At 41.4% G+C, this 14,551-nt stretch overlaps 1 protein-coding gene across 4 annotated transcripts in view; it reads left to right on the top strand.

Annotated features, from left to right (window-relative positions):
* The window catches only part of RP9 (RP9 pre-mRNA splicing factor), a 39,787-nt gene that overhangs the window by 8,371 nt on the left and 16,865 nt on the right, over positions 1-14,551 (top strand). For 2 of the 4 annotated variants that reach the window (XM_049894074.1, XM_049894076.1), the window contains exons 1-5: positions 2,115-2,308; positions 8,276-8,306; positions 9,462-9,591; positions 12,237-12,328; positions 14,005-14,066. In XM_049894074.1, coding sequence (XP_049750031.1) covers positions 2,157-2,308; positions 8,276-8,306; positions 9,462-9,591; positions 12,237-12,328; positions 14,005-14,066 — 467 coding nt within the window. In that variant the 5' untranslated portion in view covers positions 2,115-2,156. Of the gene's footprint in view, positions 1-2,114; positions 2,309-8,275; positions 8,307-9,461; positions 9,592-12,236; positions 12,329-14,004; positions 14,067-14,551 lie in introns of those variants that run through there. The other 2 variants (XM_049894077.1, XM_049894078.1) reach the window with 1 other exon arrangement.

Here is a 14,551-nt window from a genome sequence, read left to right as displayed (position 1 = left end):
AGGATCTGGTCCTTGGCTTCACAGGCGTAACAGCCACCCCAAACCTAATGGCGTGAAACAATGAGCATTTTTTTATCTCAGTTTCTGTGGATCAGGAATTCAGGAAGGGCTTATCAGCTCTGACTGGAGCTCTTTCCTGCAATGGGAGGTGGGGGAGTTAGGCAGCTGGGAACTGGCCTGGCATCTTTGTCTTTATTTCGTGTCTGGGATTTTCCATGTAATCTCTCTCCATGGATTAATTTGGGCTTCCTCACAGCATGGTGGCCTCAAGGCAGTTGAACAGTTTACCTTGACCCTAAAGGATTCAGGAACGAATATCCAAGAAAATCAGGTAGAAGTTATATGACCTTTTCTGATCTAGCCTCAGAGATCATGCAGCATTACTTCTGCTTTCAGCTGGTTCAGAGCAAGTCATTAAGTGTGGGCCAGATTCAAAGAAAGGATTGTAGACTCCACCTCTCCATGGGAGGAGTGTCAAGGTCACATTGTAGAAGAATAAGTGGGATGGGAAATATTATTGCAACTATTTTGGAAAATACAATCTGCCACAATAATTACAGTCACCAGAGACTAACTTATGAATGACAATGTTGTTGCTAATTTTTAGTAGGAACCCACTGTTCCAGTAATCCTGGTACTCAAACACAACCAGAACCTTTCTCGTCATATCAGGATATGAGATATGGCCATGAGAACGTTGCTATATGAGAGTGGAATCAGAGCACACAGACTTGGCTAGTCCTGAAAGATATCTCCGTAAGTTGTGGACAAGTCTAGTCAATTTTACCCCTTTCTCCAAATAGTGCACATTTCTCTAGTGACCAGAACACTCATGTGTGTTTGTGTCACCGCTGGACAACGCTGGACATGATGCCTGATTTTTTTTCCCCCCTCTCCTTTTCTTGATTCTGTAGACTATCTTCTGAAATTGTTACATTTTCTTTTCCTTTCAATCACATCTTCCCAAGACTATATAGTTCATCTAGACTGTATGGCTCATGTAACTTCCATGAACGGCTGGATCCTCCCTTCATGCACTGATTATTCCTGGCTTCACTCTCAGAGGGAAATTGTATTTCCAAGTTCTGGAACACCTCAGTGTAACTTGCTATGTCTGTTCATAGCCTTATTGTGTTTGTCTATGTAGATATTCTCCAATAAATTTGAATGAGCTCCTCATAAAGATATTAACCATGTTGAATGTGACATTTCGAGGCTAATATTTTCCCTATGCTGTTATTTTTACTTTTTGTGGTTTCATCCACTATTTAAAAGATAAAACATTATTTGAAGTTAAAGCATTATTTCAAAGTTTTTATCATGTTAAATCCACAAATCAGGTACATTTTATAAATACGACCTAGTTAAGTTACACCTTTGAATCCTGGCTCCATCACTTAACTCTCTAGGCCTTCTCCTCCTCTATAAAATATGGATGATAAATATGAGTAGTAATAGTACTTATAAAGTTTCTGAAGATTCCAGGACTGGCACATAGTAAGTCCTCAGTTAGCTTCTATTTTGGTTGCCAGCACCCAAAGCTTGTCGAAGTACAATGTACGTTGGCTGTGTTTTAACCGTAGTTCCCACATTCTGGAAAACTGAAGAATCTATATGGTGAATACTGCTTTCTTCCAAAAATGAATGAATCCTACTAACAGGTATTGAGCTGCTCCTGTGTGTGTGGCCGCTGGAGATTATGAACAGGGTTCCTTCCCCTCCCCTTCCAGGGCTGGGTGTCCAGAAAGCTGCAGTACCGGCTCAAAGAAGTGGGTGTGGCGGGACAGGTAGGCCCAGGCGCGCTGGGAAGGGCTCCGGGGCCCGCGGGCTGCGAATGCCGTTCTGGGCCGCCGCCAGGGGTCGCACACCGACCTCCGGGACCAGCGGGCCGGGCGGCGGGGGGCGCCGGACGTTCAGGGCAGGGACTTGGGGGCTCCGCCGCGGGGAGGCGGCTGGGCCGGCCTGCCGGGGAGGCGGGGGGTCGCGCGGCCTCGGCTGAGTGGCCGGCATCTGCCCGGGCGGGCCGCGGGACGGCGGCGGGAGGGGGCGCTGCGGGGCCGAACGGGCGCCGTGCGAAGGAAGTGCCGTCTTCATCGCCGCAGCCGCCGCTTCAGCCGCGCCTCCTGGAGGGGCCGCCGAGCGCCGCGCAGGCCGCGATGTCCTCTCGGCCGGGGCGCGACGACGCGGCGGCTGGGGGCGCGCGGCGGCCACGGGAGCCGCCCGAGCAGGAGCTGCAGCGGCGCCGGGAGCAGAAACGGCGGCGCCACGACGCGCAGCAGCTGCAGCAGCTCAAGCACCTGGAGTCCTTGTGAGTCCCCGCCCGACCTTCTGGAAGGAATCCGGGCCTGCAGTCGGCTTCCCGCGTGGGGCCTGGGGGTCGCCCGGGCTCCGTGTTGGTGCGTTAGGTGGGGGTCCTCGGGGACCCCTGCGGGTGGGCGGGTGGGCCCGGCCGCCCGCCTGTTCCCCTTGCAGTCTCACCCTCGCTCTCCCCGTCGGACCCCAGCGGTAACCTAGCCGCCGTTTACTGGTGCCCGGGTGTCGCGGCCCTTTGACTTCACCTTTCACCTTTCGTCCTCGGTGGAGAGAAAGGTTCCCTTCCCTCGGCGTCCTCGGCGCCCGGCCTCGGCCTGGGAGGGGGAAATGGAGGCTCCACCCCGGGCAGCTCCTCCGAGGTGCACGTGGAGCGGTGGGTTTGGCTCTTCCTGAAGACAGTTTTTTAGTCCTTGTGCTGCCAGTTTTGTGTTTAGTTTTGGCATTATTAGACGCTCAATGAGTATTTATGGACAGAATAAATCAGAAGTTCGGCTGAGCCCTTTGGTCATTTCAGGTTTCAGTTCAAAGGGTCCACTATGAAATGGGGGAAAACTGCATCCTTTTCATCCTCTGCTGTTAAAAATGGAAGAGAAAACCCAGTCGTGTGATGTTAGTGGTGAGGAAGCAAAAAATATAGATTGGGGTGAGGGACTAGGCAGAGAGTTGTCCCTAAGAGTGTAGACTTGTTCTCTCTAGGCCTGAGAATTTTTACCAGCCAGCATCCCAGATGGAAGCTATAGTGAGGCCAATTCCAACTAAACATGGAGAACTTAGGGTTAGAGTCCTATACTTGTCGTGGTCAGCATGGCCTGATTTCCGAAGCACTATGCTCCCCCACCCTGGAGCCCTGCTGGCCTAGTAAAGAGCTCAGGCTGCTAACCAAAAGGTCCACAGGTCGAATCCACCAGCTGCTCCTTGGAAACCCTATGGGACAGTTCTAATCTGTCCTAAAGGGTCACTCTATCCTAAAGGTTCAGTTTGTTTTCAGCCAGAGGGTTCAAGGAGATTCCAGATAACCACTGGGAGAAGGAGATGTAAAGGAGATTAACAGACCAGGTGGGAGGTTGGACTAATGACCAGGTTCTTTTCCGAGATTCTGTGATCCTATAATTAGCTGTAGAATTCAAACATTTCTAAGTGTCAAGTTCACTGAGTTATTCAACAAATAATTCATCTGTTTCAGCTCCTTATAGGTACTTATGCTAGGTTGCTCATGTAAGGAGCAGGTCCTCAAAGGGTTAACATCCTCATAACTAACCTGGATGTTTTCATGCAAAATGCATTCCTTTCTTGGGACCTGGCCTGCTCTTTTCTCGGTGGCCCAAGAGCTGAATGACTTCCTACCTCTGCAAGGTAGTGCTTGCGGGATGCCGTCCTGCATTGGTGAAAACTGTTAATGGTCAGCCCTGAAGGCTTCAAGGCACTCTGTGGCTCTCTCAGCCTCCTGTGCAAGTGAAACGTTCAAATATCTTCCCCTGACATAGGCTCAGGCAGGCCCTGCTCTGCCCCCAGTAGGAGGTCAGACAGTGGTTAATACCACACATTTATTTTGTGGCTCACAGACAAGAGAGAGATTATAACTTCCTTTTGCAGAGAGAAAATGGAGGTTCAGCCGTTCAGGAGCGTGATCAATGATACACTGACCTGTAAACTAGGAGTCCGAGAGCCAAACCCAGGTGTCTGAGTCCCAGACAAGTGGGGTTTTCCCAGTACAGAGATTTAAAACTGGCAGGACTGTTGACATGCATGGTTTGGCTAGTTCAGACTCTTTTTTGTTTTTATAATTAAATTTTATTCATACCACACTATTTTCATGTACTTAAAAAAACTCAAATAGTACTAAAAGGCTGATTTCAATAAATAGTGGTTTGCTGCTGGACACTTATCATCCCACACACTCCCTGCCACCCCAACTCCCCACCCAAAACAGGGCTCCCATGAGCAAACTCTTAGTACTGCGTCTGGGATTTAACTCCTTTATTTTTAAATTATATGCTTACGTAGTTTGTTAGCTTGCTTGAGTCAATTTTAGACATTATTACTTCATGTCATAGTAGGTAAGGGTTTAGTTTTCATTCCCTACTCTTCTATCCTTCCAATATAGCTGACTTATAATAATTTTGTTAAATCAATAGTATTAACGTTATTATTATAACTGTGTAGTATTGCTCACTTTCGAGCTAAATAATATTCTATGATCTCTTGCTTTCTAGTACAACCCTTGTTTTTCCAGTAGTTAATAAGAGCCTACATTTTTTTCATTTGCTTAATTTTCTATTACTAGCTGCTATTTTTTTTCTCCCTAAAAGCTCCAAAAGCTGAGAGCACTCTTCCCACATTTTACTACTTAGTAGATAATCTGTCAGTTCATTTTTTACCTAGAATCTCCTGTTCTCCAGTAGACACTGGTTGCTTTCTAGGCCTGGTATGCAGCAGCCCTGCTGGAACTGCATCTCCCTTCTCCCGTCCTGGATCCCATATCCTGGATCCCATGTCTTTCTCTTTCTTTGTTCTTTGCCATGGAGTCTATTCCGACTCATAGTGACGCTATAGGACAGAGGAGAACTGCCACATAGGGTTTTCAAGGCTGTAATATTTGTGGAAGCTGACTACCACACCTTCCTCCCGCAAAGCAGTAGGTATGTCGGAATCGCTGGCCTGTCAGTTAGCAGCCGAGCATTTAACCACTGCACCACCAAGGCTTCTTCCTTTCTGTCTTTACTACCTCATTTTTCTGAAGCACATTCTGTAACTTCCTATGAACGAGTGCAATAGGGGCAGTTTTGAGTCTGCAGATTTGACATCTTTATTCTCCCTTCAAACTTGATAGGTAATTTGGCTAGGTTAGAATTTTAGGTTAAAAGTTATTTTCACTCAAATTTCAAAGGTAGCGTGCCACCTTCAAGCTTACAGGATTGCTGAGGAGTCTGATGCCGCCTTGAGTGCCTTTATCTTATGTGTTACCTGCACTCCCTCAGCCCACCTTTGGAAGCTTTAATCAAGGTCTCCTTTATCCCTGGTTTTCTGAATTTGAGGATGATGTGGATCTTTTCTCACTTCATTTTTTTTTTTTCTTGATACTTCATGAGTATGTTAAATGCATACGTGAATTTGTGTTTTCATTTTCTCCCTCCATTTTGGTTTTTTCTTTTTCTTGGACTTTTTGTTGGTTCTCTAATTACCTTTTCTATTTTCTGTGTCTTTGTCCTTTTATTCTACTTTCTGAAAGATTTATCTGCCAATCTTTCCACCACACTTTTTGTAACTTTCAGTTACTCTATTTTCAAGAGCTTTTTCTTGTTCTGAGAAGTCTTATTTTATAGCGTTCCCTTCTTGTTTCATCAATGAAATAACTCCTCTTCTCTTTGAAGATACTCAGTTTTTCTTTTTTTGTTGTTGCTTTCTTCTAATCCCTTCATTAACTCTGTTTCTTGTTTACCTTTTCTTTTGATCTTGTCTTATTGCAAGTTTTTTTCTATTGTGTGGGAATCCTTGGATTTCTCCTAATTAAGAGTGAAGCACTATAAAGCTGTTTTGAAGGGGCACAGTGGGTTAAGCGCTCGGCTGCTGAAGGAAAAGTCAGCAGTTCAAGCCCACCAGCCATTCCTTGCAAGAAGGATGTGACAGCCTGCTTCTGTAAAGATTACAGCCTTGGAAACCCTGTGGGGTAGATCTACCCTGTCCTAAAGGGTTGCTATAAGTCAGAATCGACTCGATAGCAATGGGTTTGGTTTTAGTTTTTTTGGTGAAAGAGAGCACACCAGAAGGTGCTGGTTTGTTGACTGGTAAATTTTGCTGTAGGGAGATAAGATCGTGATCTCTTTTTATCAAGAGTCTTCCACAAGTCAGTAGGCAGAATTTTTCTCTGGGGCCTGTTTAGTTTCTCTAAAGAAGAAGCTTCTAGTCTCTGGCCTGGGGGCCAGAGATAAATGCCTCCCAGTGGTCTGTGTTCTCAGGACAGTAGGGAGGGAGAGAGCTGAGCAACCTAGTGTTCAGACTAACATTCAACACCTGTTTTCAGCCAGAGTTTATCCTATTTCTCCTCTTCAGCTATGCCAGTAATCCTGCATGTTTAGGGCCCGTGCCGTTATGTTTCATAGAGGACCAAACCGGCAGTTTCCTTCAAGGACAGGACAGGCAGAGTCTTCTGGCCCTGGAGGAGGAGGAAAGTACTGGTGATTTCAGCCACTCAGTGTCCATATTCCCAACCCTCATCTTCCAAGAGTTGTAACTTCCTCTACCTGAAGAAGTCAGTTACTACTTCTTTACACATTTCTCTGTCTTCCCAAATTTGTTGAAATTATTGTCTGCTTTTATCTCCTCTCAGGATTTTTAAATTTCTTCAAAAGGACTTCTTAACTTTTAATTCCTTTAATGTCATTTTAAGGCATTCAAGAGGTCCCTGCGTGGAGCAAATGGTTTGCTCTTGGCTACTAAAGATTGGTGGTTTGAAACCACGCAGTGGCCTCACAGAAGAAAGGCCTGGCGATCTGCTTCCATAAAGATTATAGCCAAAAAAATCCTATGGGGCAGTTCTACCCTGTAACGTGCGGTCGCCAAGAGTCAGAATCGACTCAGCAGCAACAAGTTGGGTTTTTTTTGGAAGGGAGTCTGGGTGGTCAGTCTTCCATGTTAAATGAGAAGCCCCCACAGTGGTTTTTTAAGTTGAATTAAAATCCTTTTACCCTGGACATGCCCTCTTGAAGTTTTCTCTGTCTCTACTGATCTGTTTAACCATACCTACCGGGCCCCTGAAGGCATCTGAATCTAGCCCCTGTGCTCTACCGAGCTAGTGCTGTCTCTCACCTCTCCCTCTCCCCTTTCTTCCCTTTTCCCTTTCCAAAGCACCTAGGCTGCTTGGCAAAACCTAAAGATTATACACGTGTGTCAGTTTCATCTCTGCCTTCCAGTCCTATAGGAACCAACTGTAAGAACAATTTTGTGAAATGGAGTATACTTACATGAAAAAGGCCACTTCTAAAAGAAATGCCACCCAGCACTCAAAAAGAGTAATTCAAAATACTGGGCAAAATAAAGGTTTCTTGCCCCATACCTTGGAAAGACGTTTCCTCCCTCTTACCTAAATTTAGTCTACGTACTGCTCAGAGCAATTTATAGTCTGAATGATTTAACAGCAAGGCTTCACAGATGGTACAAAAAAATGGGCCTCCACGGCCTTTTTTTTTTTAATTCTAGGAATTAACTAGAAAGATAAACGCAGGTTTCTCAACTGTTACAACAACACAAAAGCCAGACGGCACAATAAACACACCCCTTTGCCAAATCTGTTAATCTCGTTGTTGAATATTACTTTAAACTTTGAGGATTACCCTTTTAAATATAGTAAATAAACTAGTTGTTTGACCCTAGAGAAAAAAAAAACGATCATCTTCCTTTAAACTTGTGCAAAAAGTTGTAAAACGGACTTTTTAGGAAATCCCATTGCTAATAACAATAGATTTCCAAATGTGCAGTCCTATCACACCCCTTTTCATTCTTGGCAAGAACAGTTACATATTTTTCAGGAATCTGGATCTCAATTTAGTTGGCCATATGTTGTTTGTACAATTCTTGTGGCTCAGAGGATGGATTGTTGGGTATTTACCTAGACTCTACCACTGCACTCCCTTCCAGATACCCGTAGGTCTTTAATTAGCCCACGGGTCATCTTTTACCTGACATTTCCCTTGTATTCTCGTATTTTCCCTTTTCCCCCCAAAAAATTATTTTGCTAAAACAAGTTAGTATTTCTATGAATTTAAGTTCTAGCTCTCTGGAGAGGGTGATACATCAGCTTATTTATATGTGACTGTGGCGCATGTTGTATTAACTGTTTTAGATGTGATGTAGTTTTAAGTTTTTTCCCGAGGATATTTTTATTTTGTTCTGAAGCTGCCTTTTGCTCATTAAAATTTATTATGTTCCTGTTAAAATGGTTGATGGATTTTTTTTTTCTTTCTAGTTATGAAAAACCTCCTCCTGGGCTTATCAAGGTTAGTATGAATTCTGTACTCTTGGTTATTCCATTAGACATCCGTGCAAACTTAGTAGCTTGTTGTACAGAAGAGTCACATAAGGCTTTTGAACCTCCTTTTTTAATTAGCCTGTTTCTTCCCTGCAGATGCCAGACAATTCATACATTTTTGGCTTTGTCACAGCCTGTCCCATTATGAGAACTTAAATCAGCAGTATTTCTGTTCCCCAAGGAACCAGTGCAGGCCCCCATGTGTTGCTTAGCAGTTGCTCCCCTTCTTTCTCTCTCATGTGCGAATGCATCTTAAAGCTCTGCTCTTTCATTTCGCCTGATTTGCCAACTCAGCCCTCAGTACATCCTGTGCCCTGCCGGTCACTCCTGGTGTCCTGAGTTATCCTCAGTTCAGAGAGCAGGAGCGTCTGAGGAGACGAGCACTTATCCAGCCCAGCCTCCCCGGTGCAGGCACCCCCGCTCCAGCATCCTGGCAGAGTGTCCATGTCTTTCTGTGCATTTGAGACTTAGATAGAATAAATAGCAGTTATTTTTTTTTTCTAAAGGCCAAAAGAGTTGTTTGATAACTTTAAAGAAAAATCAATTTTTAAAACACATTATTCCATTATAAGTTTAATATTCATGGAAACTTAAAAAAAAAAATCAGGAGAAAAAAATAGCACCTTAGTTATAAGTGCAGCTCTTCATTGGTGAAAATGCATTTCAAAGACACAGCTTGTGTGACTATAAAAAACGTGACGGGGCCTTCAAGGTATAATAAGCTATTTTTTTTATAACATTGCTATTTTTATTACTCCAGAAGAGCTAACTTGTTTAATTCCTTAAATTTTGCCACATTCCACAAAGATTTCAAGGTAGTAAAAACCATTTGTGATCTTAGAGTCTAATTAACACCAGAACTTGGAGCTCACAGATCATTCCTACGTGAAGAACACTAGTAATTTTTTCTAATGTAGTTCTTCTGGTATATTTATTTCCTTTTTTTGGGGGGGGTCAGATATAGCGTGTCTGTGTCTTTGTAATTCTCTGACAGGGTAGTTGACAGTGATATTAGGATCTGCAGCCCATGAGAAAGTCAGGCAGTAGTGCATTCCAAAGCAGGCAGGAGAGAATTCCAGTGCTTTTTTTGCGTTATTGTTTACACATTGTTTCCCTTGTTTAGGAAGATGAGACTAAGCCAGAAGACTGTATACCAGATGTACCAGGCAATGAACATGCCAGGGAATTTCTGGCTCACGCACCTACTAAAGGACTGTGGATGCCACTGGGGAAAGAAGTCAAAGTTATGCAGTGTGAGTGTGGAAGAGTTTCAAGTAACACCACCCAACATATGTACAGTTATAAAACATGATTAACGATGCATACTTCCTTATTTATTTCATTCTCAAACAGTCTTATTAAAGATCCATTTTATAGATAAGAAAGCAGACTCACAGATGTTAGTAAGTTGTCCAAGGTATAATGGGTAGAGCAAAGCTTTGAATCCAGAGCTCCCAACTACAAGTCCAGCGGTCTTTCCATAGCTGCCTTTGGTGTACAATCTTCAGTAACATTCCTGTAGCACAAAGGATGTTCTGTGGTAGCAGTGCCATGGGGAAGGCAAGGAGTACACTGCAATGCAGGTCTCCTAGGGTTATACCTCAGTGGATCATTCCAGGTTATCACCCTCTATGGATGCTTCGAGGAGCCCTGGTGGCACAGTGGTTAAGCGCTTAACTGCTAACCAAAAGGTCGGCAGTTCAAACCCATGTGCTGCTCCATGGGAGAAAGATGTGGCAATCTGTGTCCATAAAGATTTACCGCCTTGGAAACCCTACAGGGCACTTCTACTCTGTCCTGTAGGGTTTCTGTACATCAGAATTAACTCAAGGGCCATGGGTTTGTAACTGCTTTGAACTTTTATCCATGTAACCGGAGTGAGAGGAGCGTCCGCCACAGGAGTGGGTCTGGAGCCCCCACCCCATCAGAGCAGCAACACCTTCACCCTGAGCATTTCAGATGGCATTTGAAGAAGGGATACTGCCTCTTTTTTAAAAACATTGATTTGTACAAAGATTATTCATGTACATAATTAAAATAGCAGCCCCTTTTCCCCATTCTCCTAACCTCAAAGGTAAATACTTGAACCTCTTTTAAGGTGGCGGTTATCTTGATGTTTACCGTGATTGTATTCCTGTTCCTTGATTTTTCGAGTTTAGTCATTATCTTTTGACTTCTTGCTATAACCCAAGCCCATTGCTGTAGAGTCGATTCCGACTCATAGTGACCTTGCTATGGAAAATTAAAATTCAACTCTTTTTTCTGCCCCCACCACACACGTTCTCTTCCTCCCATTTTCCTGATAATAGTTGTATCATAATTTAGCTTAAAAAATCTTTAAAATCTAGTAAACTGATTAAATTTCTTTTCATGCACTGTGCAAGTTTTGTTTTCCCGGCAATTAACCATTGTGCTTTTGTCGTTATTGCCTTGTTTTCTGTGTAGTGATCACTTGTTCAAGACCTGCAGGTGCTTGAGGTACTCTATCAATTTCATCTTTCTGAAGATGGATGCTCCCATGCTAATTATCCAGGGATCTCCTGTCACCATGATTCTGTGGTTTCCCTTAGGCTCTCTCCTGCACTGGATCGTCCATTTCCTATATCTCATATCTTCTTTGTTATGTTCTCTTGTTACGGTGGAGCACATCCTCTGGTAGCTTCCCAAGAAATGGGTTTATGGGAGATAAAATATTTTGAGAACTTCTTTTTCTGGAAACTCTCTATTTTACAGATTTTCCATTTGCCAGGGTATAGAATTCTCAGTTAAAAATCATCTCCCTTTAGAACTTTGAAGGCATTGCTCCATTACCTTCTATTTCTAGAGTTGCTGGTGAGTAATCCAAAGCAATTCAGAATCCTGATCCTTTGGTGTACCCTGGTTTTGTTGTTACTGCTTTTTGTTTTTTATTTTTCCTTTCTAGAAGCTTAGAAGATCATCTGTTTGTCCCAGTGTTCTGAAATTTTACAAGTTGTTTTCTCCCCTCTGCATTTGCAATCCTATTCATATAGTGGACTTCCAACGGTATTCTCCTTCCAACTCTCAAAAAAAAAAGGGATCAACTTTTTCTTTCGCTACATATTTTCAGTAGCTGCCAGCTTGGAGCAAAACTAGCAGATCTTAGCTATAGTCCCTCTTTGTGCTTCCTGATTTCCTTGATTGGAGTTGCTTAATGTCCAAATACAGGGTCTCACTTAGAATTTCCTGATATGCCTCAAATCCAGATGGTTCTGAGAATATGCAAGCAGGTGAAAGAGGTTAAGTAACAGAATCTCATCTATTCCTGTTTTGCCTACTACTACTTGTTTTTTCCCCTATTTCAACAGCCTAAAGGTGAGTTCATGCTCACAGAAATTCCAGGAACATGTATGTTTCCTTCTGTTGCCCTGGGATATATACCTGCACTTTTCTTGTGTCTCCCCAGCTCCTCATCAGGGCCTTCTGGTGCTTCTAATAATAAAACTCTTTAAATAGGACAGTTTTCTTGTGCAGCAGATGAAGTCGTATTAAGGTTCTATGTCACTGACATTCTAAGAGAACCTGTGATTTTCGTTTAGTTAAAGGTAAGGGATTAGTACAGTGGTTGACTCAGCCCGAGAAAGATGCTATTTGCTCTAGTGTCTAATTTATAAATGAGGACATACCATTTGATAAATGAAAAAGATTTACTCTTTGAAAAATACAGTAAGACACACATTTAAAAAATGCGATTGCTCAGTAGTGCTTGTTGATGCAATAGTCATTTCTGAGACTCCAAGATTAAAAGATGCTTAGGAAGCAGTTAGTTTCCTTCTATTTTTCGGGGATCCTATGTGGTTCATCCATTGATTCCATTTGCTTTTATAATTGGAGTTTAATGGAAAATAACAGAAATATTTTCCTTTTTCTTTGTTTTTAGGTTGGCGTTGTAAACGGTATGGTCACCGAACAGGCGACAAAGAATGCCCTTTCTTTATCAAAGGCAACCAAAAGTTAGAACAGTTCAGAGTAGTAAGTAAAACCCCACACTCTCAATTTACATTGATCAGAGATGGTGAATGTTGATCAATCAACAGTCGTCAGTGAACTGAAGGTTCACAGAAAATACATTCCCAGAAGCCTTCTGGCCAAAGCACCTGATGTTAATGGCCATCTGTATTAAATGGCATTTGTTTGACAGATTAGTTCTTTACCAAAGAAACCTAACTTTTTAAAGTGTTATTTACTTATGTTTTGGGACAGTAATTCTTTTTTCTGAAGCACATATTGTGTTCTTTTCTATCACTTTTCAAATTTATTACATAAAGAATCCTATTTCATCACTAAAATTAGGATTTTCGCAGTTTTAACCTAATGATTAGATGTCTTTCTATTATAAGCTAGAACTGTGTATATAACTTACATATTCTCATTAGATGATGGTAAGATAAATCTGTCACTTCCTCACTTTACTAGTATTAATTCACTGCTCAGTATATGCTTCTGCCAAATTAAAAATGCTGCTGTCTGGATATATTCAAATTATAAGCATATAGCAAACTAGGGTCTACAGACATTGCTTAAGAGTTTTAAGACATTTTAAATATTGTGTTTTCATTTTAAAAACAAAAAATAATTCTGAATCAAGCACTGCTAGATGAAATGTCAGTTTTTATAGCTACTATAGAAGATGCTTTGATGATAAACGCCAAAATATTTAAACATATTCATATTTTTTAATTCAGAAATCCCAATACTAAAAATATATCCTAAGAATATAGTAGAATATCAGCATGCAGAAATTTTTATGTATGTATAAGGTAACTTTAAGAATTATTTATGTTGCTGAAAAAATAGAAACTAAAGAAAAACAGGAAACAGATGTCCAACATACTAGTATAAATTACTATAACATAGAAATTATATAGTCTCTAAGAATTATGTTCTAGAAGAATATGTAATGTCATGGAAAAATGTTTATGAAAACATAAGTGAAAAAAAGAGTAACTTAGTATATATAATATGATTAAAATTTTTCATAAATTATGAATACCGACTGAGAGAAAAACACTAAAATGTTAGTAGTAGTTATCCTTGGGTGTTAAAATAATAGATTTTTTTAAATTTTTTTCTGTAATATCTAAAATTTGTACAGTTAACATCTTTTTTTAGTGAGATAATTCACATACTATTCATTTAAGTCATTTTAAGTTATACAAATAATACAAAAATACATTTACCTTATTAAAGAAAACTAAACCACCGAGCCCAATCTTGCCTCCCTCCCCAAAGGGAGTTTGCAGTAAGCAGTTTGATAGGTACTTATATATATTTTTGTGTACCTAAAATGAATCATTCTTATATATCATTTTGAAACTCAGTTGTTTTGCTTATTAATATCCACATAAAACAAATTACTACTTTACTAGTAACCCTGAGTAGTATTTCATAGTATGACTGTGCCATGGTTTATGTAGTTATTTTCTCATAAAGGATACTTAATTTGCTGTATTTTTATAATCAGAAAATCCTTTTTACGGCCTCACTGAGCTTGCTGTGATGGTGACCCTTAGAAACGAATAGAACATTTTGAACATCATGCTACATCAAATGAGAAAAAACTAACCAGTTTCAGTAAAATAAGGATTTAGTTTTTAACTAACGGTCTGTGAGGCCTAATCAAACCTCAACTTTCTCTGACCCCCAAGGCACATGAAGATCCCATGTATGACATCATACGAGAGAATAAAAGACATGAAAAGGATGTAAGGTGAGGTCATCCTGATAACAGTATACTCAAATTTTTAAATTATATAAAATTGGAAATAACTGTCCAATACTAGGAAATGGTTTAGTAAACATGGTTCTCTAATTTGAAATATTTGGAGAATAAGAGTAATCAGTGAAGACGCTGTGTGTGAGGAAGGAGTCGTGTGTGGCAAAGAGCATGCAAGCCTCGTTCTCCTTGGGTTAGCTTAATGCAGTGGACTTGGCCCAGCCCAGACACACCACTGACAGCTGACACTGGCCACCCTCCTTCTTGTGGCGGGTTCTATTGTACATCTGATTATCTTTCCTGTGACTTAGTTTATTTTCTCCGATGTCTTTAAGGATCTGAGTTTTTGTTAATTCTTAGAACTGAAGATAGGGTGAAAAAATGGGGGGGGGGTATTTTTCAATTGTTTGCATTGGGTTGTAATCATTGAAGAGGTATATTATCTATTATAAAATTGAGCAATGAGAGAAGGACTTAGG

This window comes from Elephas maximus, chromosome 8 (assembly GCF_024166365.1).
Source record: "Elephas maximus indicus isolate mEleMax1 chromosome 8, mEleMax1 primary haplotype, whole genome shotgun sequence".
Taxonomy (NCBI): domain Eukaryota; kingdom Metazoa; phylum Chordata; class Mammalia; order Proboscidea; family Elephantidae; genus Elephas; species Elephas maximus.
The sequence above is the reverse complement of the archived record's forward strand: the minus strand, read 5'-3'. Positions and strand labels throughout refer to the sequence as shown.